The sequence below is a fragment of the Hydra vulgaris genome, chromosome 11, assembly GCF_038396675.1.
Source record: "Hydra vulgaris chromosome 11, alternate assembly HydraT2T_AEP".
Lineage (NCBI taxonomy): Eukaryota > Metazoa > Cnidaria > Hydrozoa > Anthoathecata > Hydridae > Hydra > Hydra vulgaris.
The window spans coordinates 5448749-5474662 of NC_088930.1; the positions used below are offsets into that span (position 1 = coordinate 5448749).

Here is a 25914-nt window from a genome sequence, read left to right on the forward strand (position 1 = left end):
AAAGAAACCCTAAAAAAAAACATAAAATAGAAACCCTAAAAAAAAACATAAAAAAGAAACCCTAAAAAAAACATAAAAAAGAAACCCTAAAAAAAATATAAAAAAGAAAAAAAAAACATAAAAAGGAAACCCCAAAACCTTAGAAATTAATTAAACAAAATACAATAAAATTAATAAAACGGAATAAATGTTCCTTTAAAATGACGGCATAAATAAAAGTATGTATTTAAAAAAGTATATCGAAATTTCATATTATATTTAAAATTACTACAATGCGAATACATTTGGTGTTATTATATTGCATACCTATGTATTTTGTATAAACTTCAATTTTAAACATTGGTTATATATTATAAGCTTTTAGATTGACTGACAACTCATCGAATAATTGTAATCATTTCAAACAGTATCGTATACTTGGCGGTAGTTGTCATAGAGCGAGATTTAGTGATTAAGTCGCAAAATGACACTTTATTCTGACATTTTTGACTTTGAATGCTCTATTTTTAATGTGAAGCCTAGGAGAAACTTCCACATACCTCTCTGTGTAACCCTGAACGCAACTATATATTTCACTATGATAGCAGCGGTTAAATCTAGTCTAATAAATAGTTCCATCGGCAAAATGTTTTTATGCTTCAGTTATAACACTTTCATACATCGTGCAAACGTTAAAGTATGTTTATATCAAGTATGTTATATTATGTAAAGTATATTTATATCAAATTAGAATGGTTTAAAAATATTCGCGACGATTAGAGCCTGGGAACGAAAATGCCACATAATATGAGAGCAATGAGATGTTAAAATTGTTTTGCTGTAATATTCTAAAACTTTAATTTCATCGACAGATTTTAAATTTCATCAAAACCTTTTAACTTTCAAAGTTATGAACATGTAAAATATACACCTTCCTTATTTTGGGGAGGGTGAAAACGTCTCATGTTCATAATTTTTGAACTTTAAAAAATTATTATATGAAAAGTAAAACCTGTCGATGAAATTAAATGTACTACAAATGTTGAAAAAAAAAAAAAAAAACTCATAAGCATAATTTATGTTTGAGTCAATTTTTTTTTTATTGTTAATTCAACTCCCGTCCCTAGGTCGAGATGGCCCAAATCCCCACCACCTCCCCAAGGCCGAGAAGGCCTCTTCAGACGAGGAGACTACTTAATTGTAGTAATAACCCTCTCTCAACTCTATAACTCCAAAACACGAACTTCGACGAAACAAGTTGAGTGCGGTACTAACAGGGGCGTGGTGGGGATCGAACTCGGAACCTCTCGCTTATGAAGCGAGCGCTCTACCACAATTCACAACAAACGCATTTCATATGGGTTGATTAACTACCGCATTTCATATGGGTTGATATAGATTTTTTTAGACGATATTAATATTTTTCAAAAAAATGGAGTTAGCGCAATGTCTGAAAGTGTCATATCTGTAACATCAAAAAATCCTGCCTACGCTACTGCAAAAATCCTATTAAGTGACTATTTTGTGCTTAAAAACCATTTTAATGTGAAAAAATTAACATCAAACGTAGATTGATATCCTATCATAGTAAAATATGATATAAGTCCATAACATAGAAAAATATGATTTAAGTCCATAGTAAAACTGTGTTAGCAAACAAAACTAAACAATTGGAGAAAAAAAACATTAACTTAACTTAAAGAAATTTTTATTTTTAACAATCACAAATTTAAAATTTTTAAAAAATAAACAAGACAAACAAAAAATAATTTTATAATAAATAGATATATTCTCCGCTTAGTAAAAAAATCTTTTTTTGATAAATTGGTATTGTAACACTAATTTCATCTTTTCTGGCAATTGAAATGTTTCAACATTTTGTATTTTAAGTTAATCTTTTAAAGTAACTTGCTGAATACCATATAACACTTCATTTACACCGCTACTATTCTGGGATAAATCTGATGCAAGATTTATAAAGGGTCTTTCTGTAGCTAAAGTCTCTTGAATATTAAGCTCATTGTCAGAAGTATTTGTTAAAAGTTCCTTTTTGTTTATGACATTTTTTGAATCAGGTTTGTTTTCGATTTCTTTCTGGAGCTTTATTCCTGCTACTCCTTTAAGATCAGCACTGTCGGAGTCTCGCTTAACTTTGCGCAATCGAGCTAAGTTATCTTTGCGATATTGAACCATTCGTTCAAAGTCTACAACATAAAGAAAACCAGCTATTAGTATCTCACAATTTTTTTTGCTGTTAGAAAATGCTTTCTCTAGAATTAATGATGCACGCTCATCATATTGCCACCAACCATTGCGCCCTTCATAAAACCAATTATATGCAATTGATGGTGTTGACAAACTTACACTAACTTTATTAGACGTACTAGAGCTGACATCCTCTTTTTCTCGAACTTTAATCTATAAGTAAACACATAAATGTGAAATTTTTAAGTGCAAAATAGTTAAGGCTAAAGAGTTAATTGTAAAAAGTCGAAAAAATTTAAGAAACACATAATTTAGTAAAAGTTGAAGGAGGCATTAATGTAAAAAAATAACAACACAAAAAACTCACAATAATAGGGTTGTTGAAGTATTCTAATTCTATTACACTTCGACACAAAGCACACTTTTTGCTCCTGTAAGCAAAGCCTTTTAGGCACAAAAAGCAGAAAATATGTTTACAAGGTAGTTGAACTGGTTGCAAACATTGTTGTAAACAAACTGCACAATCAGGATTGCTATCTACCCAACAATAAGTCATTCTATCTGAAATATTATTAAAAGCGTAAAAAAAAATTTTTATTTAAAACATAAAATAGCTAACTACATTTAAATTATATTTTAAAATCAAAAATAAATGTTTCAAAATTTTTTTAAAATTATGTTACGATCAAATTATGGCCATTCTTTCATGGTTTTAATTAACCATCAATGAATGGTCATTAATTGATAAATAAATCTTCATGTTTATTAATGATGAAGGGTGAAATCTTATATGCAAAAAATGAATATTTTTATTTTACCAAAAAACTGTAACTATCACAGATTATTATGTGATATTTATTTTTAGTTTCTAGGCATTCAAAAATGTTTTTAACTTTAAAATTTAATATTCAGAATTATTCATCATTATTTTATTATTATTTTATTGCTTTTTATCTATATTTTATAAGATAAATTAAAAACAACTATAAATCATATAAAAAGAGTGAAATGAATAATAAATAAACCAAGTTAGCAATAATAATAAAATATACCAAGCTAGCAATAATAATAAAATATACCAAGTTAGCAATAATAATAAAATAAACCAAGTTAGCAATAGATATTCAAAATTAAAATTCTTGTTTGAGGGTAAAAATTATAAAACGATTGATTAAATTTTTTATAAATATGTGACTAAAAAAGATGACATCAGAAACATCAAAAAATGACACCAAAAAACAAACATAATAAAAAGAAAAAGTCACAAAAACATCAGGAAAATGTATAAAAAAATCTATAGAAAAAAAACAAAAAAAAAAAAGAAACTAAAATAAAATGAGAAAAAAAAAAAAAAACTAGTGGCAGAAACACCAAAATATAAAAAAAAAAGTATAAATAAAACAAAAAAAAAACAAAAAACTAGCGACTAGAAACAGTTTGACTTTATTAAATCTTGAAAGCTTTCAGCTTATCTTTTGCAATATAAAATCTACGAACTTGTATATAAAGTGTTAAACAGCATGCAGATTTAACAGCAAGCAAATACAATAAACACTGCACATGATACAACTTAGGCATGGATCAAATCACTATATTTCAACCAATGGTCTGTAGGTCACCATCTCTGATTTTTCTGATTTTTACATATTGTTATGTGCATTATGTAGATTAAATTTGAAATTTCAGACTTCCAAGTATAACGGTTCAGAAACTATAGCCTTAGAAACATGACACTGTGGTCCCCCTCAATTTACAAATGGTCAAACCGACTACTTTAGAGCTGTATAACTTTTTTCTCACTTTCAAAAAGTGTCTCATTTTTTCTAGAACTATTTTCTGGATAGTTTTTTCTTTAATAAAGCGGTTTTTATTAACTTGTATTAAATCAGAGAAAAATTATGACCTCCTCAACCTTAAATGATTTATGATTCATTTTCTGATGAATATACAGTTAAACCCATTAGTCTTAATTGCATTTTTTCAAGCTTTTACTGTAAGATTCGAATTTCAATAGTAACTAACATTGACTATGTGTGCCAGATTTTCCAGCTAATATACAATGTTATGGTTATTACATTAACAAAAGTTAATTAAATTACTAAAAGTTTCCCCCTCCCTTCCTTGATTGGTGCCACCTCAAACCTACCCCTTCACCTTCCTTCACCCCCACCTTAGATAGTGGTGGTGGTTGAGGATCCAGACCACACGCAGGCCACTGATCACCTACATAGAACTACTTTCTTTACTTATAACAATTTTTGGATCCAAAGTACATTTTAAGTAAAATCGTACTCATAATCCTTTGTTTTGCGATAATCAGGAGGTGAAATATGTTTTAATAACTAATACATAACAAAATAAAACAATGGACCTAACATTATTTTTTTTCTTTATTTATCCTTTTATTTATTTTATCCTTTATTTTATTTTATCCTTTATTTTATTTTATCCTTTATTTTATTTTATCCATTAGTTTATTTTATTTTATCCTTAATTTATCCTTTTATTTAGTTTAGTTTTCAATATTAATGATGTAGTGTAGTGTTAGAGCACTTGCTTCATAAGTGAGAGGTTCCGAATTCGATCCTCACCACAACTCTGGTAGTAACGAGCTCAACTCGTTTCTCCGCACAGCAGCCTTGTTCGTCAAGGTTCATGTTTCAGAGCTATAGAGTTAAGAGAGGGTTATACCACAAATAAGTAGCCTCTTCGTCTTTAGTGGCCTTCTCAGCCTTGAGCAGGTGAATTAGCAAAAAAAAAAAAATTTAAAATATAAGTAATTGATTTTATTTATAAATAAACAGTTGGACGTACCCCAACACTTACAAACTGAAATATATAAGGTTTATTATGATATTTGAATGTCAGATGTTAGAAGTGTAAGTCTAAAATGTCACTTAATCATAAAGTTGAAAACATCATGCAACAAAATGACAAAACAAAATTAATCTCTTTGAAAGGAATATTACAGAAAAATATAATTTCTTATAAAGATACGAGTCTTGTCAACTCTTGTAAAGTATTTAGTTTTCATAAAAAATCAAGTGTTTGCAACATTTTCATGTTAAAGCTGGTGATAAAATTCTTCAAGATCAACTTAGATCAACTTTTTTCTTATCAAAAAAAAAAAAAAATGCTTCTTACATCTCTAAGACCACCATATCATCAGGTAAAAAAGTGTTTTAGAGAAGTTATTAATAAAAAAATAATAGAAAAAATTTTAAACTTTTTTCTATTTTTGCTGATGAAGCTTCTGACAGTTAAAGTAAAGAACAACTATTATTAATTATATGGTTTGTTGATTCAAATAAGAGAATTTATCAGTTTTTTAGATAGTATAAATGGTGTTACTAGTTAAGGATTAATATTTTGTTAAAAAGTATTTCAGATTCTTCTTTATATATCATAAATTGCAGAGGACATTGATATGATGGTGCTGGAGCAATCGATGGTCACACTAAAGGTTTGTCATCTTTTATTTTAAATCTGAATGAAAAAGCTGCATATGCTCATTGCAACAGTCACAGATTTAATTTAGCTATTTGTGCCTCGTACAAAGTGCAATAAGTATCTTTTGGCACACTTGAATGAGGTATCATACTTTTTAAACTTTTACCTAACAGACAACAAATTTTAGGGGAGCATATTGAAAGTAGTGTTCTGTTGGCTGTTAAAAGAATAATTAAAACGTCTTTGCAGAACACTTGGATGGAAAAAGTTTACTTCGGTTTTGGATACTTTTTAAGAACTTTGTGCTAGTTCCTACAAAAATGATTTTAGAAGTTCAATTTTTTGTGACACTAGAAGGGCTTCATCATATCTTTTAGTGACTTTTATGGAACAGATTTACTGATATACCATGCTTTAACCTTGTGAGCTTTGTTTATGCAAAGCTTTTTGGTTAAATTTAAAAAGGTGATATCCATCTTAATATTACTAAGTTGTTAAAATTGATAAATTATCCTGCTTGTGAAAACATTAAAAATTTACTTGCTACTTTTCCATTAACTTAATGTGAATATGAGTGGACATATTATTCATTTTGACGCCTGAAAAAAAATTGGCAAATGCTTTTAGTTTTTTGAATTGATTTTTTTTCGAATTTCATTTATTTATCAGCAAGATTCAATAAAATGAAGCTTTTGAAATTTACTTTTCTTTCACAACATGTGGCATTAAGAATGAGTCTATAAATACTACTTTATATAATTTAAAATTGCATATTGTAATATAAAAATATTTTATTAAAGTTTGTGTTATTTTATAATATATTTGTTACAATATATATAAAATTTTGCAATGTGTAATTTATTTTAATAATGGTAATTTGAAAATACAATTTTTAATAATAGATTTGTAAATAATAAATAAGTATAATTTTAAACCATCTAAAAGTAAAGTACCCCAGCGAAAACCTTGCGTATTTTGTGAAGATTATATATATTAAATGCAGAAAGGTTCTAAATAGATTAACTTATATATATATATATATATATATATATATATATATATATATATATATATATATATATATATATATATATATATATATATATATATATATATATATATATGTATATATATATATACACACACACATATATATACAAACAATTTTAAAATGTATTTTAAAATTGTTTGTATATATATAAAAAATAAAGAGTGTTTCAATGTTCTTAAAAGAACAGTGCAATAATAAATAAGTAGAAAACCACTTGACAAAAATTTTTCATTTAACACTCTGTGTGTGCATGTGTATATATATATATATATATATATATATATATATATATAAAATATGTAATATGGGCTAATTGGTTGATTTTTGCAATCCCTCCCCATCCACTCTTAAAGGGGGATGGGGGTTAGAGGTTTTTAAAAAAAAATCAGATGTACCCAAATAATTTTCTGCATCCGCCCTGTGTGCCCCTATCTACTTTAAAGACCAGATCAAGGAGAGGGCAACCAACCATATCTTTCTTTTTATTAAGAAATGAATTATAATTAGTTGCGCCCTTCACATAGTCCAGTAGGCAGATTAAAGGGGCACTGGTTTCTAGTAACACATTCAACCGCCAACAATTGAAAAATAGGGTATTTTAAAATGCTGGCATTTTTGGTTTGAATTTGACAAGTTATAATGTTTGTATTTTCAAATAGTTGGATCTAATGGTCTTATGTTGTTTATCTTAGATCAAAACAAAGTGTTAAAAAAATTTATAAGCATCTCAAAATGGTTGAAAATTGGACTTTTTAGGCGAATGGACATTTTGCTTTTAGATATATTTGAGTTCTAAACTGCAACAAGCTGCCTATATTTTGCCCATTAATTGCAGACAGTAGTAGCTAATAAAAAAAGTTATCTGTAAAGTCTTGTGGATGAATAGAAAAATGCTGCAGTTAGCTTCATTTTGGCATATTTTAGCAATTTTAGGATTTTTTCCAAAGTTGAGGTCATACTTTTTCTCTAATTTAATACAAGTTAATAAAAACCACTTTTTTAAAGAGAAAACTATCCAGAAAATAGTTCTAGAAAAAATTAGAAAGAGAACTAGAAAATAGTACTAGAAAAAAAGACACTTGTTGAAAATGAGAAAAAAGTTATACAGCTGTTTTGAACATTTGTAAATCGCGGGGGGCCACTGTGTCATGTTTCTAAGGCTATAATTTCTTAACCATTGTACTTGGAAGTCTGAAATTTAAAATTTAACTTATCTACGTAATGCATATAACAATATGTAAAAATGAGGAAAATCAGAGATGGTGACCCACAAAGTTTTCTTCAAATTGGTTGAAATATAATGATTTAACCTACATATTAAAACTAAAACTAATTGTAGAATAAGAGGTACCAAAAACATATCTACTAAGTCAAAACAAAATATTTTGTTTAGCAATGTAGTGGGATTTAGCAATGTAGTGGGACAGTTATAGGAACTAACATGCTTAAACGTTATAATATCATTGATAAAAGAGGTACCAGTCAGATAAACAAAGACAAGATTCGCTACTTCAAGACTTTAAAGAAAAGCACAATTTTAGCTAAGGTTTTAAAAAGAACTTGTTGTTTCAGAAGATATTTTGTAGAATCAAGCTTTTCTGCAATCTGAATTAAATAATTTTAAAATCTAATAGGATAAAGAATAATCTTTGTGTTCTTTTATTCTTTACTAAATTGTTTATCAGTAACCTCCTCCTTGTGTTTGGCAATGAGGTGACTGTGTCATATTATTATACATGTATATATATATATATATATATATATATATATATATATATATATATATATATATATATATATATATATATATATATATATATATATATATATATATATATACGGCCCTATCTTATATATCGGTGCCGGTCTTAAGGTTGAATATATTATGAACACAACATGGCACTATGAGTATGTAAAAAAACTTGTGGAAACTAATTGTTTTTTGTTTAAAGATTATCTTGTTTAATCTTTTGAATCGTTACTTAAAAATAAATTAAAAAATGACAGAAAGTTGTAAGGAAGGTGTTTTTCCTCTAATGTTAGATTTAACTGTAGATAGATTTGCTGCATTTTGCTCAAGGATTAAGAAATGGCATGATTATGTTTTGTCAGATTTAGAAATAAAACCACCAGCATATCAAGCTGCAATGTTAAGATATATATTTTCTTCAGAAACATGAAACATTTACGAATCATTAAACCTAACCGAAAATGAAAAAACAGATACAGCTATTATATTGGAAAAAATGGAAGTGTTTGCTAAAGCTATTATAAATGAGACTTTAGAAAGACATAAATACTTAAAACATTTTCAAGAAGATGGTGAATGCTTTGATAATTTCTTAACCAAAGTAAAATTATTAAGTAAAAATTGCAACTTTTGTAATACTAAAGATTGTTTTGCCAGTCTATTAAAAGAGATAAAATTGTATATGGAATACGGTGTGATAAAGTATGTGAGAAATTACTTTCTGAAAAAACTTTAACACTTAATAAAGCAGTAGAAATTTGTTGTTCTTCAGAAAAAGCACAAGATAGTGTAGATCATATTGGAAAACAATTGTACAGTAAAAACAAATTTAATTCACCCACACAGAACAGTAATAATAGAGATTTTAAATTTAATTCATTGGTATGTAAATTCTGTTTAAAAAAACATCCTTTTATTCAGGGATCATGTCCAGCATTGGGTAAAAAGTGCAGAGACTGTGGCATTATGAATCACTTCTCAAATAGTTCAGTTTGCCTAAAAGCAAAACCAAATATTCCTGATAGATATGTTGAGTAACAGTACGATAGTAAAAATTTGTCAAGTATGCAGCATCTAGGTGCATTGTTTTTAGGAAGAGTTGGAGCAGATTGTGCAGACAGACCTTGGGAAATTCAATTAAAAGTAAAATATGGAAAAATAACATTTAAAATTGACACAGGCTCTGAGGTCACAGTTATAGGAACTAACCATTTAAAAGTTTGGAATTAAAATTGAACATTTATACACTACTAATAAACGACTAATAGGTCCTGATTGTAAGCAACTCAATTGTCTTGGATACTTTCAAAAATCATTCTCTATAAACGATCAGAACAGAGAATTAGTAACTATATATGTTTATGATAATGTGCAAATTGCTTTATTAGGAAGACCTGCTTTACAGAAATTTAACCTAGTTTAAGTAGACATTCCCGAATGATTTACGTGTGCTATGATTTCAAAATCAAAAAGTAACATTATAGAACAGTTCCCTTCAGTATTCAAAGGGTTAGGGACTAATAAAGATGACCCAGTACATATAACAACACAAGAAAATACAACACCATACCACATTGGAGCACCACGACCAGTAGCGTTCCCACTACTAGAACTGTTGAAGCTTGAGCGTATGAAAGAGATGGGTGTTATCAAAATAGTAGATCAACCTACAGACTGGTGTCATCCAATAGTAGTTGTGAAAAAACTAAATGGACTACTTCGTACCTGTATTGATTTAACACAATTAAACAAAGACACCAAGCGTGAATTCTATGAACTGCCAAGTGTAGACGATACATTGGCCCAACTTGAAAGTAGATGTAAATATATGGAAAAATTAAACGCTAACTCAGGATATTGGCAGTTACCAATGGATATTGAAAGTCAGTTAAAATGTACATTTACGACACCTTTTGGGCGGTTCTACCCAATGAGGGGTCCATTTGGGTTAACATCACTCCCTGAAATTTTTAGTAAAAAAATGGATCAAGTTATTGATGGTTTAAAAGGAGTGGTTAAAAGTATGGATGATTTTTTAGTTTTTTGAAATACAGAAATGAAATATAACGAAAACCTTGTAGCATTGCTAAATAGATTTGCTGAAAAAGGAGTTACCCTTAATGTAGAGAAATGTTTATTTGATCAAACAGAAGTGGAGTTTTTAGGTCATAAAATTTCAGCAGAGGGAGTAAAGCCATTGACCAAAAAAGTTAAAGCAATAAAAAATTTTCCAAAACCAACAAATATTACGTCTTTACATAATTTTCTAAGCATGGTCCAGCAATTATCAAAATTCAATCCATCACTGCCTAAAGTAGCTGAACCCTTGCGAGATCTTTTGAGTTCAAGATCAGCATGGCTTTGGACTGAAAATCATACAAGAGCATTCAATGAGGTAAAAAATAGTTAAACCAATCCACCCATTTTGGCACACTACGATGTTTAAAAACCTGTTAAAGTAAGAACAGATGGAAGTTTACTAAATGGACTGAGTGTAATAGTTTACCAGAATCATAATGGTATATACAAACCAATTGATTGGGCATCTAGATTTCTTACAACAACTGAAAAAATTATTATCCAATCGAAACGGAAATGTTAGCAGTAACATGGGGGTGCACACGCATGTCAAAATATTTGTATGGCTTGCCATATTTTATATTTAAAACAGATCACAAACCATTAATTCCAATATTAAATTATCATTCACTTATTGATATGTCTCCAAGGATTCAATGTTTAAGAATAAAGTTATTAGGATTTTCATTTACTGCAGAGCATGTTGCGGGCAAGTTTATTATTGATGCAGATGCAATGTCTCATGCACCTGTATCTAATCCTACAAAAGAAGATGAGATTGCAGAAAATGATCTAAATGTGTATGTTAATTCAATAATAAAAAGTATGCCTGCTACAGAGAGTTGCTTAGAAGAAATTTAGCAAAAAACTGCAGAAGATGAACTTTTAAACCAATTGCAAGAAAGCATCATTTCTGGATAGCTAAATTCCAAAAAATACTGTCCGGCAAATCTCCAACCTTATTGGGATTTTAAAGATGAAATAGTTAAAACTGATGGACTATTATTATATCAAAATAGAATAATAGTCCCAGTTAGTATGCGAAAAGAAATTCTTTCAAAATTGCATGAAGGTCACTTGGGAATGGAGAAATGCAAACATCGTGCACGCCAGAGTGTTTTTTGGCCAGGTTTAAATATACAAATCAAACAATTAATTCAAAAGTGTGAGGCATGTATGAAATATCTCCCATCAAAACTGAAAGAATCTCTGCTAACTCCTGATGTCCCAACACGGCCATGGCGAAAACTAGGAACTGATTTGTTTCAGCGGGCTATCAAAAACTATTTAAATACTGTCGATTATTATAGCTTGTGGAATGAGGTGTTTCTGCTTTCAAGTACTGGATAAGCAAATGTTATAGAAGCATGCAAAGAATATTTTTCTAGAAATGGTACCCCTGAAAGGTAGTGTCAGATAATGGCAGAATATAGGTCAAAAGTGTTTCTTCAATTCTCTCAGTGGCAATTTAAGCACATAACAAGTTGATCACACTATGCTTAATCAAATGGTTTATCAGAGGCAACTGTAAAATCACTAAAAATGTTGATATAGAAATATTATATGTCAAATGAGGACATTTATTAAGGTATCTTAATTTTACATAATACTCAAATAAAATGTGGTTTATCTCCAGCGGAACTATTACATGGGCATCAACTGAGAGATAATTTACCCAGTTTTGATCTGAAACTGTTGCAATTCAAAACAAAGTAACTCGTGAATGGAGTCTTAAAGGTAAAATAATGAAATGCGTCACCCCTAGATCATATGAAGTTAAATTAAATCACAATGGACATATCCTTTGTCCAAATCAAATTCAACTTAGAAAAGTTTACGTTATATCTGCTCCAGGCCGGACTTGGGATAACTCTTTCGTTTGAAGAATGCAATAGTGGTACAACGTCATTGGAATTGGAGAGTGAGAATAATAAAATAATTAAAGAGAACAATTTAGTTGAAAATACAAAAGAAGATCAAAGAATTCGATTATCAAGTCGTGGACAAAGAATAAAGAATAAAATACCACTCGATTATCAAGATTTATGAATTAATTTGATTTCTTGACATTTATATATATAGCTTGTTTATTAGGGACATGTGTCATATTATTATACATGTATATATACGGCCCTATCTTATATATCGGTGCAAGAGACAATGTATACCTTTCAGCATACATTGTCTCTTGCAAAATAAACACATAAATATACTTTCCTCACTTTGGTTAGGATAGAATAAATTAGGTAACCGAATATTTGAAATAAAATTAAGGCCTGTTTCCACAACATCGAATTCATTCAATTTATTAGTCTGCACCATAAAATGTCATTTAAAAAATATTTAGTGCATTCTCAGTTCGGTGACCTCATAAAGTTCAAGTTATTTTACAAAATTTATAGACAACGGCATGCGTTTCCAGACTAGCTAAATACTATGACTAGACCTGAATCAATTTTCTTTTTGCTTTATTGCTTTTCATACGATTTTTATACTCAAGTTATGAAAATGGTAAGGCTTTTTGAAAGACTTGTAGCAACTTTTTTCACTTGGCAGCCGATGCAATTGTACTCATAATCATACATAGTTAAAACATTTTATTATTATTACAATAACAATTTGATGAGTAGCTAGTAACATAATCCAAAAATAGTAACATAATCCAAAAATATATCGAAACTAAAAAAAAAAATTTGTTCAAACAGGAGAAATGTTTTCTTATAATCAACTGACTTTAATAAAAAAGTTTAGGACAATTGCACCAGTTGTCCCAAAAACATTTAAAACCAAAAATATTTTTGTGATGCGCTAAAAAAAAGTTTTTTATTTACATTAAACTAAGGTCAGATATTTATTAAATATAAAATAAAAAAACACATTCTTTACTTTCATTTAATTAAGGCAAGACATTTATCTAATATTTGGACATATAAGTGTCTGGTGCAGTCATATATTCAATTTTTCTGAAATGGATCATTTATATAAATTTTTCTTTTAAATTTACTTACTACATTATTTTTTCTTGCTGATCACTAGAAAGATCTTTGAGTTGAATAAAACCTTGTTTTGTAGAAAATTCAATTTTTTGACAATCAATGTTGAAAGTTTACCTAATATCACATTTATCCATATTCAAAAATTGTTTTAAAAAACATCTCCTATGTTACCAAATTTAAGTCTTTCAAAAATCGGAAAAATGTTATTTACGAGTGCTTACTTTGATCAAATATTACAGAGATCAGATATTGCAAGATAAAGTAAGGATATACAATCAACATTTTTGCCAGGAATTTTGGGTGATAGCCTACATTTTAGCTCCAAAAATCAATAATTTACAAGTCAATAATTTTGAATAAATTGGATAAACAATGCATTTCTTGAGACTATCAAGTCTTTAGATTAGTATTTTTAAATTTGACCAAAAGTCTATTTGGGTCTATTTCAAAATTTTAGGGAAATTCCCAAAATGTCAAAAGTTGCTTTGTTGTCTCCTCAGATAACCTGCTGATTTAGCGTTTTCTTCAGAAAACACTGAATCATTATTTTAACTGATGATACCGCAACAACCCATGAGTACTTTTAGCTAAAACTCTCCCAGTTATCATTTATTTAATATGGAATGCAAATGATGTAAAAATAAAACAGTTCTGATGCAAATGGGTAATGAAACTTTTTTGTGTAATGAAGTCATATGGAATGCCCATTAGCACAGCAAAAAACACCAGCTTTTTTATTTAAATACCACAACTTCTGACCACAGCCTGTATTAATTGAGCTTTAATAAAGTGTGAAACAAAATATACTTTGTCTATATTAATTTGTTTTTTATTATTTTTTGCCTTTACATAAAATTTCTAAACATAATGATAACAATCTATCCATGTTAATCTGGGTAATTGGGGTTTTTACTTTTAGTCAATAGTAATTTATATTATTTGTCAAAAATGGTAGTAGCAATAGTAGACTAGTAAGATAGTAGACTATAAGACTCAGCTCACAAACAATAGGTTCAAGGTTCCATCCGCACCTAACTCACAAACATTAGGTTCAAGGTTCGCACTCAACATGTACTGCACTCAATCCTTCTGGAATTGTTGAGAAGCAAATTCTACACTCAGTGCAGTCGAACTTATTCTAAATGTGATGCAATAGCAGATAAACATTCCGAATGTGATGCAATAGCAGATAAAACAAAAAGGGGATTAGCATTAGACTTTATTTTTCTAAAAGGCTAAAAAAACTTTCATCTTCTATCTTTTTGTTTTAATATATTATTTTTTTTCATCTTTTAATTTTTTTATAACTGCATCTTTCTCTTATTGATAGCAACTTAATTTTTGTTTCTCTATTTTATGGCATTAACCATACTATATACTATATCTTGCAAAATTTTATGATTGTTCAACGATTTCTAGCAAAACTATTTTTATCTAGCAAAACTTTTATTTTTTTGTAACTTTTGCAATTTGTTGACAGCAAGTTGAGCGCGGTACTACCAGGGACATGGTGGGGATCGAACTCCGAACCTCTCGCTTCAAATAGTTCTTAAATTTTGTTAAATGTAAATGAACTCATTTAAAGTATAAATTTAAAATGCCATAAAAAATATTTGTTTCTTTTATTTAAATCTTTTTAATCTAAAAAAATGAATATAAAAACTTATGTAATATATGATTTAACACAACTGCAACTGATACTAGAGATCATTCTGGTGCAAACATTGGGTTCTGTCAAACAGAGATCTTTATTTTATTACAGCTTGCATGTCAAATTCATGTTTATAAGCTTTGTAAGATAAACTTGGAGGTTATAAGAAAATGATTTAAAATTAAGTTGCAAAAAAAAAAAAAAGATGATGCAAGATAAAGTTGCAATTTTCTACCCAGCTGTTAAGCAAAGTAGGAATCGGACTTCTAATTGTAAATTGCAAAGTAGGAATTCGGACTTCTAATTGTAAATTGCATAAAGAAAAAATTTTTGTATGCTTTGTAAGTACCCTTAAAATGCAGGCAGAAACTTAGAGAAAAATATGAGTTATTTTAAACTATGAAAAATAAAGCAAAATTGTTGAGTTTTACAAACTAATTTAAAAGAAAAATTTTTTAATTGATTTTTTGTTGTTAAACTTAACCTGAGGTGGAAAAAGTAACTAAATTTTGTACTCTAGTAAAAATACTGTTACTATAGTGAAATTTTACTCAAGTACAACTAAACGTTACCAGTCAAAAAGTTTACTCAAGTACAACTAAACGTTACCAGTCAAAAAGTTTACTCAAGTACAACTAAACGTTACCAGTCAAAAAGTTTACTCAAGTACAACTAAACGTTACCAGTCAAAAAGTTTACTCAAGTACAACTAAACGTTACCAGTCAAAAAGTTTACTCAAGTACAACTAAACGTTACCAGTCAAAAAGTTTACTCAAGTACAACTAAACGTTACCAGTCAAAAACTTTACTCAAGTACAACTAAACGTTACCAGTCAAAAAGTTTACTCAAGTACAACTAAACGTTACCAGTCAAAAAGTTTACTCAAGTACAACTAAACGTTACCAGTCAAAAAGTTTACTCAAGTACAACTAAACGTTACCAGTCAAAAAGTTTACTCAAGTACAACTAAACGTTACCAGTCAAAAAGTTTACTCAAGTACAACTAAACGTTACCAGTCAAAAAGTTTACTCAAGTACAACTAAACGTTACCAGTCAAAAAGTTTACTCAAGTACAACTAAACGTTACCAGTCAAAAACTTTACTCAAGTACAACTAAACGTTACCAGTCAAAAAGTTTACTCAAGTACAACTAAACGTTACCAGTCAAAAAGTTTACTCAAGTACAACTAAACGTTACCAGTCAAAAACTTTACTCAAGTAAAAGTAAAAAGTAGCTCATTAAAAATGTAAAAGTCAGAGTAACGAATAAAAAATATAAACAACGTGGTCTATTCTTTTCTGTATATATTTACAACTATTATATTAAAGTAATATTTTTAAGAGTGCATTTTGTAATATAAATAATAAATAACAAGATATTAAAATTTGTATTTAACAATTTATCAGCTAAAGCACTTTTTTTTTCTTTGTGTTTGTAGAAACATAGAATTGCAAAATTTCTTTTTATATTTTGCAAAGGTATGCGCGCTATGCGTGTATGAAAAAATTGCTTTGAATAACTTTTTTTCTTATAACAAAGAGCATCAAAAAAGGAGCAACTTTAAAATAAAGCCAATAATTGTAAAATAAGTATAATTAATTAAAAATAATAAGTTATTTTTTATGTTTTTTCATAGTACTTTGTATAAAATGTAAACGCAGTAAATCTTCTTTTTAAATTTTCTTTTAAAATTCTTTTTAATTTTTTTTTTTTTTAAATTCTAAAAGAAAGATTAAAATTCTAAATGTAAAGAGAGGCACATTTTTAATGTCTTTGTAACTTCACTTAGAACTTCACTGAAAAGTATATGGAAACAACTTTATAAAACAGACAATAATTTTTATCAACTAAAAAAATTAAATAATACTTTCTGTGAAATTAATTACTAATACACAATAAACTTTTTTACTTAAAAAAAAATAATACTCCAAATATAAAAAAGAAGTTTGTCTAATGACAAGTTAAAAAAGTTTGATTAATTGATTGTTGTGCTTCATGCAAGAAAACTACAATAGTCCTTTTAAAATTAATAAAAAGGGACTTTTTATTAATTCCTCTATTTATTTCCAAAAGACCAAGTGTTTTTATTTTTTGTTACAAAGTTTTCTCAATCCTTTAAACACAAAAATCCATTTGTTATTCAATTTGTTTCAAGGCTTCAGACCTTAGAGTATAAAACCCTATAGCTTTAAACCATCAACAAGGATACTGCATGGAGAAACAAAATGAGCATTGTAATACCAAGGATGTGATAGATTGAACTTCTTACTTTGCAAAAAAATATTTATAAATAAAGAAATGTATAAACATATGTTTTCCTAAAACATTTTATCCTAATATAATTTGAACAGTATAAGTTTTAACAAGCTAACTTTAACCAGACAGTTTTTTGAAAAAATATTTAAAAAAATGTGTATGTGTTTATATATATATATATATATATATATATATATATATATATATATATATATACATATATATATATATAAAAACATATATAACACACACACACACACACACACACACACACACACACACACACACACACACACACACACACACACACACACACACACACACACACACACACACACACACACACATGTAACTGGATTTAAAATTTTACCTCTTTTTTTAAAACTGAATCTTTTGTTTTATGCAACAAATCTAACAACTATGTTTTTTGATAACAAACTTATGACAGCCAGTAATTAATGCATAAGATAAAAAAGCGTGCACTTTAATAAAAACATTTTAATTTTCATTTAATATAGACTATATTAAAAATGATTTAAGTATAAATACTATATTATAGTATTTATACTTAAACCATTTTTAAAACAAAATGGAATCGAATGTTTACATTATAAAAATATATTCTGTGATTTCAAAGTTTAGAAAGAAAAATACGTAAAAATAGGAAGTTTCAAAAAACCTTATATTTTTTGGTACTTTCAGTTTTTGGTTTAAATTAGTTAAAAAAGGTTTCTAAGTTAGAAAAAAACCTACCACAATTACATACCGCCTGCTTTTTCTGAGCTTCAATTATATAAATTGCGAATAATGTTTATATTATTAAATTGGCTAGTTACAAAACGCATTGCCATACTTTTACGAACGCAATTACCTTACGCAATGCCATAATTTTACGCGTTAAATATTCTGGATGATGGAATATAAGAAATACAAACCACGTATAACTTTTATGACATTTATGATTACATCACATAAGATTTTTATTAGTTTTAATTCAATGAATAACAAACTCGACCTTAATTAAAACAGTCCACAATTTTATTTTATTTCTCAGTAAGTTTTTGTTTTATTTGAAGAGGAGGCTACTTAATAGTCGTTACAACCCTCTCTCAACTCTCTAACTCCGAAACACGAACCTTGACGAACAATGCCGCTGCGCGGAGAAACAAGTTGAGTGAAACAAGTTTTTAAATGTATAATACTTTACTTTATATTCAAATATATAAATTTTATATATAATCTTATAATTTATAAAGTATTACTTATAAAAATGAAAATAACGCGTAAATAAACATGAGATTGCGTAAGGTAATTATTGCATTTACATATGTATGTGCCGACGCTGAGGTATGTGTCACCCAGGGCCGTAAATTTTTGGTGTCGTCCCGCTAGACTTACAGGTGGAGGATGTTACTAAAAAAGCCCTCTTTATCTAAAAATTTCTAAAAAAAAAAGAAAAGAAGAAAGTTTGGACTACACCCCCTAGCGACGCCATTGTATTTAATATATGGACACTCTTTAACTATTAAAAATAAACCGAAAATGGAAATGACTTGAAATTTTCCAGAAATGTGAAATACTTTCATATAACTTACTATGTAAAACTCTACTTCTCATTTATTCATGGCTATACAAACAATGCAAATATTGTCTGGGGATGTACCTCTAAATTGAGCACCTTATATATGGAACATATTTGTTCTTCCTAATTTTGATTCTTTCTACTGATAATATATAAATATTTTGGAGATGTAAAATTATCTTCTTTGTTTATGCTGATTGTATATTGTTAATAGTTTTTAAAAAGTGTATTTAAAAATGCATAATATATATATATATATATATATATATATATATATATATATATATATATATATATATATATATATATATAAATGCAGGGGTGGATCCAGACCATCTAGTAAAGGAAGTGGGGTAATTTCTAGGTTTTTTGATTCGGTGGATTCAGACCACCCAGGAAGGAAGAAAGGAGGGGCTATTTTTTAATTTATTGGATCCAGACTCTAATAAATTAGGGGGGGGGGAGCAATTTTTATGTTTAAATCATAAAACTTTTTAACTTTTTGAAAATATTAGTCTTTTTTTTTTCCTTTATTTTGCTGTTTAACAAAAATAGTCAATATACATATATATGTCCGTAGAAGGAAGAAGACAGAAAAATCTTGTCAACAAGCATCATTTTTGTATATACAATATAAAATATAAACTTTTCTATTGGCAATGATTTTTATAAAATAAAGAACTAAACAGACAAGGGCTCAAAAAAGATAAGATGACAATACGCTTTTTGCAATCTTTTTATAGAGCCCTCTATGTACTTTCAATAGAATATAAAGTAAAACTGCTGCGCTAATCAGTAAATAAAATAAAGATAAAAAAACTGCAAAAAATAAAATAAAACAACTTCAGATTTACTCAAGTACAAATGAATCTCAAACTTTAAAAAACTCTTTTTTTAATTAGAAACTTAAATGAACTTAATGACTTTGCCATACATTTAAATCCTTTTTGATAAATATTCCATATATTTGGACCTCGATATGCAATACTATATTGAGTATATTTAATAAAGCTTTGAAGCAGTTTTTAAATGTTACCTATATTTGCTTTTAGATAATAGTTTTCATTTCTATTTACTTCAAAGTTGTTAAAAAGTTTCAGGTGAGAGATTATTGTTGAATTGATACTTAAAAAGTAAATGTTGATAGATATTTATTTCAAAAATACCCATCACTTTCAAATCATTCATTCTAGGTTCAGCGTGTTCACGCTTATTTTTAGAGTAAATGATTCTATACGCATGTTTTCGTAAGCTATAAATTTTTTTTTCAAGTTTAGATGGTTACGTACTTGCCCATGATATATTTGCATAACTGATGAAGCAATAAATTAATCCAAAATATATTAGTTTAAGACTTAGCTTTACTTATCCGTTCGTATGAACGAACTCGATACATCATACCAATTATATTGGTGATCTTAGATCGAAAATATATCTTATTTAAGGAAGCCAGGATAAACTCTCATCAACAAAAATTCCTAAGAATTTTATACTGGTTTGTTTTTTAATTAATTTTTTATTTATGATAAGGTCAGGCAACCTAAGAGGAAAGTTTTCTTCTTACACTGTTTTAATCTATCTAGCTATGAAGTTACGACATATTGAAATCCAAGAGTCCGATTTTTTTAGCGCCACATTAAATTATTAAATTTCTTATCAGTTTTAAACAGCCTCCCTAATTTACTTTCGTTTTCAACGGAAGTAAATTAGGGAGGCTGTTTAAAACGGTGAATTGTGTATTTTGTGTACACAAGTTTACAGTGAACACTAATTTACAGTTAACACTATAAATTAGCGTATTTTGTGGCAACATTTTGATATTAATTCATTTCGTTTATTCAATAGTTTCAAGATGACGTAATGATATGGTATTTTTTGGTTAAACCAAGGTTACATAACTTTCCTCCAGGTTTAAATGGTTACGGCCTATTAATAATCTTCCACATAAGAATAGGATTTGAAATCCCTTTTTTTTCATTTTCTAGATATATTTAGAAAGTTGTGTAGTATTAGCTTTACTTTCATATTGAAAGGAGTTGTTATGTTTGCAAAGATGTGAAAATCAGTGTGATGACGGTGTATTTTCTGATATGATTACTAATGAAAAATTACTAAAAATGTTAGAAAGTATTGGTGAGTCAAAAGCGATGGGTTTTGATGAAATTGGTTCGTTTGTTTTAAAACATACTTCATACTGTTTGTTTTAAAACATACATACATAGGTTTTGTTGATCCGATTATCTATATTTTCAAATTGAGTTTTGACACTGGTTGTGTCCCTTACCATTGGTCTGTTGCAAATATATCACCTATTTATAAAGGGGGATCAAAATTTGAACCTGAAAACTATAGACCAACATCCTTGACGTCTGTGATTTGTAAAATGTTCGAAAAGCTTATTCGAGACATAATTCTGGAACATTTAGTTTTAAATAGTCTTTTTTCTGAAAGGCAAACTGGTTTTGTTCCAAACAAATCATGCAATACAAATTTGATTGAGACAATTGACACCATTACATTCGAAGCTGCAAAGGGTAAACCGTTATTCGTAATATATCTTGACTTCTCAAAAGCTTTTGATAAAGTAGAACACAAAACGTTATTGAAAAAGATTAAAGCTTATGGTATAACAAGACAAATATATAATCGGGTTAAAAGCTTCCTTACAAATAGGAAACAAAGTGTTACTATTGGTAATACATTTTCAGAATGGGTATCTGTTACCAGCGGCGTTTCTCAGGGTTCAGTTCTGGGTCCCGTTTTATTTCTGCTATTCATAAACGACTTGCCAGAAGTTGTGCAAAATACATTTAAAATGTATGCTGACGATAGCAAATTAATAGCAATACAAGATTCCCTTGATAAACACTCAGAAATACAAACTGATCTTGACAACATTGTGTAACAACCTTGTGCAACGATAGGCGTATGGAGCTTAATTTCAAAAAATGTAAGGTGATGAGATTTGGCAATCAAAATGTTCTTCGAGAAATTGTTAAACCATACACATTAAATGTAAATGAAATGAATTATGACCTCTCAAACAGTGTAATGAGAGATCCAGGTATTTTTGTACAACCGGATATGAAATGGAAACATCAATCATAAATATGTGTTAACAAAGCTTCAAAAATACTAGGTTTGTTAAAAAATATCTTTGGAAAGTAGAGATTGTAATATGTGGAAAATTTTGTATGCAACCTATTTTCGAACTCATCTTGAATTTGCGGCTCCAGCAAGGAGTCCGCCAATTCTAGCTGAAATTTCAATGCTTGAACGAGTTCAACATAGGGCCGCGAAAATACCTCACTTATATAAGATATTGAACCATTTAGAGTATGTCAATCTTAATGTCAAACCAGTCTTTAAGTCAAATGTTGAATTAGATTGCCCATGTTCCTCAACTAGAGGTCACAAATATAGAACTAGGATGCAATGTTTCACCCCTCGCGAAATAAATAACTTTCGTGCATCGGTTAGCTCAAGAATACTTTTCTTCTCAAACAGAGTGTGCCAAATTTGGAACAAACTTCAGGATATTGTTGTAGATGCCAAGAGCTTAAACAAGATCAAAGCAAGTCTTGATGAATGGTTTACCAACACTAAGAAAATATTGATTTAAAAAAAAAAAATAAGTACTGGACTGCTATAACTGAACGTTGCTACGTCTTAGCTTGTGGATAAGATTCACGCAGTTTTATTACTAACTAACTCACTAACTAACTATATATACATATATATATATATATATATATATATATATATACATATATATATATATATATATATATATATATATATATATATATATATATATATATATATTATATATTATACATTTTACATGGTTCTGACTACAAGTTCTTAGAAACTTAGTATCTAAACTTTGTTCAGATACTAAGTTTATATATTGTTAAATTTTGATGAAGAATTTTTTTTTTTTTATTAATTGTTGAAAAAGTTTTTAATAGAAAAAATATACTTAATTGTCTTATTTTTACTACAGTTGAACAGTATGATAATCAAAAAAGTAATGCCATCAAGGGGTTACAAGGGCTTATTTTTAATCTATACTTGAAAGAACATTTAAAAATGTTAGAAAAATATTGTAATTAAAAACCTAATTAAATTTTATTTAAGGCCATCTCGAGTGAAAAAAAGGAAAACACATCCACACAAGGTTACTTTGCAATTCCTTTCCGTTTTGTGTTTTGCTTTATGAACACAGTTCAAAAAAACAGTCGGCAATCTTTTCACTAGAAAATTGGCTTAATTGTTCTCTCAAAGACTTTCACTGGAAAATTGGCTTGATTGATTACTCACAGACTTAAAATAATTCAAAAAGTAAATAAAGAGATAATAAAAAATACAGCTACTCCAAAACAAAAAGCTGGCTAAAACTGTGATAAGTGGTATGTAATAATATCATTTAGCCTTTTACAAAGTGGTTTGCATTACATCATTTAGCTTTATATAAATATCTTGTAAAAAGCTACATGTACACTGTATTTATATAAATTATACTGAATAAGTGACTCAATAAGGTAAATAAAATTTTATTGGGTTTATTTTAAGAGAAATTGTTGTTGCAAAGAGTTTAAAAAAACTTTTTTATATAATTTTAATTTTGTTAAGGGTTCTAGAGGGTTTTACTAAAAAATTGTAATGTAAATTAGAACCAAGGGTTTTTAGAATAAGACTAGCATACTTTTAAAGATTGACTAAGTTGTTAATCTTTAAAAAATCAACCTTTGAAGAAACATTTGTCTACAAGATTCAAGTTTGATGAATGTGAGCAATTTTAATATCATTTACAATCTACAATCTGCGCATTTAACCATTTTCTCGAGCAATCAATATGTAAAATCAATAATAAAATTAATTATCAAATTAATAATTGCATATATAAAATAACAAATATTAACTACCATTTAAAAAGTAATTATCAGCACTTTATTTTTATGTGCACATTAACAATATGAAAATTTTAATAAACAAACATTTTATATATACTTTATCGAATCATAAATTTAATATATAAACTTAATATAATTTAATATATAAATACGTTAAAATGGTTAAACTAAAATCCTAATGGCGAATAAATATCGTTCAATACTCTATTTAAAAAGAGAGTCTATTAAAAAATTATTAAATTTATTTGAGATTCAAACAAAAAAAGGTACATTACACATTTGTTGAAAACTTTAACTTTTCGATATTATTTATTTTCAAACTAAATATTTTGAACTTTAGATTTTAAATATATTTTGACTGAAGATTGTATAAACAATGTATAAAAACATTGTATAACTGTTAAAAATAATTAACTCCCAACGGCGTTTCATCCTAATTTTTAATATATTTCGACTATAAAAATTTTTTGATATCGTAAACTAGTATATATATTACGGAAGTACATCTTTTATAGGTTTTATTAAATGATTGCGGTTTCATATAAATTTCTTTTTTTTTATTGTATAAATTTATACTTTCTTCATGCTCCTGACTTATTATTTTAAAATAATTAATATAATTGGCATAAAAAAAAGTTAAATCAAAGATTTAACTACTGAAGAGTACTACAAACAAAAAAAAGTGGAGAGTTTTTTGCGAGGAGAAATAGAAATAGTTTTATGTCAGTTGTACTGTTACAAATAGTTATACAGTTATCACGGTGAAAGATTAAGTTAAACGAAAACTAAATAGTTATTGCTATTTTTAGCTGAAGAAAGATAGAAAGTAAACTTTTTTTTTTGTTAGAAGTTTTTTATTCGTGTTACAAACAACTTTTTCATTAAAAAAAAAACATGTCGTTGTTCTTTCTTTGTTATTTGAACATTCTGTCTCGTTTAAATACTAATCTTGATTTTTTATTCTGCTTGATTTCTTGGTGTTTAATGATTTTAATATTAAATTTATAGTCCTGGAAATTGAATATATGATTAAATATCGAGACAAAACCTATTTTTGTGTCGTAAAGTTTTATCTTAGTCACGAAAGCTGCTACAAGGTGCGTGTCTCGCCAAAAAGCAACATGCTCAGATTTATCAAATAACTACCAACTTGGTAGTTACTAAATGAAATCCAAAAACAGTTTTCAAAAATTATTGTAGTTTTAAATATTCTTTACAAGAAAATTGGAAGAGAATTATTTTTTTAACATTAAGTTTTTTTTATATATTTGGAAGCACTAAACTATGCCCAGTTTACTTATAAAATTTTACTTTCTTATAAAATAAGTAAAAAAAGCAGAAATTTTCTAGCATGAATTATTATTTGACTTGTTCATTTTAAATATCGGGATTACATTTGGTTGTATATGCCATGGTATTTATATTACAATTAAAAACATTACACTTATTAGGGTTTGTGAGAAACAGCATGTTCTAAATTCAATTAAACTGTTCGTAAAACACCCCCGTCTTTTATTTCAGCACCATCTGTTAACAAATTTTCCGAACAATGTTTGGAAATCTAAAAATTTTTATTAGCAAAAGAGTAAATATAGTTACTTCTTTTAGGTAACATATTCTTGCAAGATTATTTAAAATGAAAAAGAAGTTATAAAAAAAAAAAAGTAAATATTCTAAGAAATCTTAATAATAAATATATATATTTTTATTTATTTGGTAGGATGGAAAGAGGTTTGGTAGTTTGGGAAAAAATTTTCTATTGTACTTCCAATCATAAAACAGCTTTTGTTTTCCAAAAACAATATTTAAAAAGTTTTATAGTAATTTTCAATTAAAAATTAAATAGGATAGATTAGCTGTTTAGTTTATTTTTTTACAGTGCTTTCGAATTCTACAATAGGTTTGGTTTAGATTTAGGGAGAACTTCTCAATTGGAGCTTTCTGAAAAAATCACAATGAAATTTAGTGAAATGTTATAAAAAAAGAAATTATAAT

The 25914-nt window shown here is 27.8% G+C and overlaps 1 protein-coding gene across 1 annotated transcript; it reads right to left on the minus strand.

Annotated features, from left to right (window-relative positions):
- Positions 1-1670: 1670 nt before the first annotated feature.
- On the minus strand, positions 1671-17816 carry LOC100208960 (E3 ubiquitin-protein ligase rnf146). Its single transcript, XM_065809871.1, has 3 exons — positions 17792-17816; positions 2552-2745; positions 1671-2397 (listed from the first exon to the last, which is right to left on the minus strand). Exons 2-3 carry the CDS (start codon positions 2738-2740, stop codon positions 1870-1872), a joined length of 717 nt encoding a protein of 238 aa, XP_065665943.1. The 5' UTR covers positions 2741-2745; positions 17792-17816; the 3' UTR covers positions 1671-1869.
- Positions 17817-25914: the final 8098 nt, after the last annotated feature.

Coding starts and splice junctions, on each gene's coding strand:
- LOC100208960 (XM_065809871.1), bottom strand. CDS start 2,740: ATGACTTATTGTTGGGTAGATAGCAATCCTGATTGTGCAGTTTGTTTA. Junction 2,398..2,551: donor ACTTCAACAACCCTATTATT/GTGAGTTTTTTG, acceptor GTTTACTTATAG/ATTAAAGTTCGAGAAAAAGA.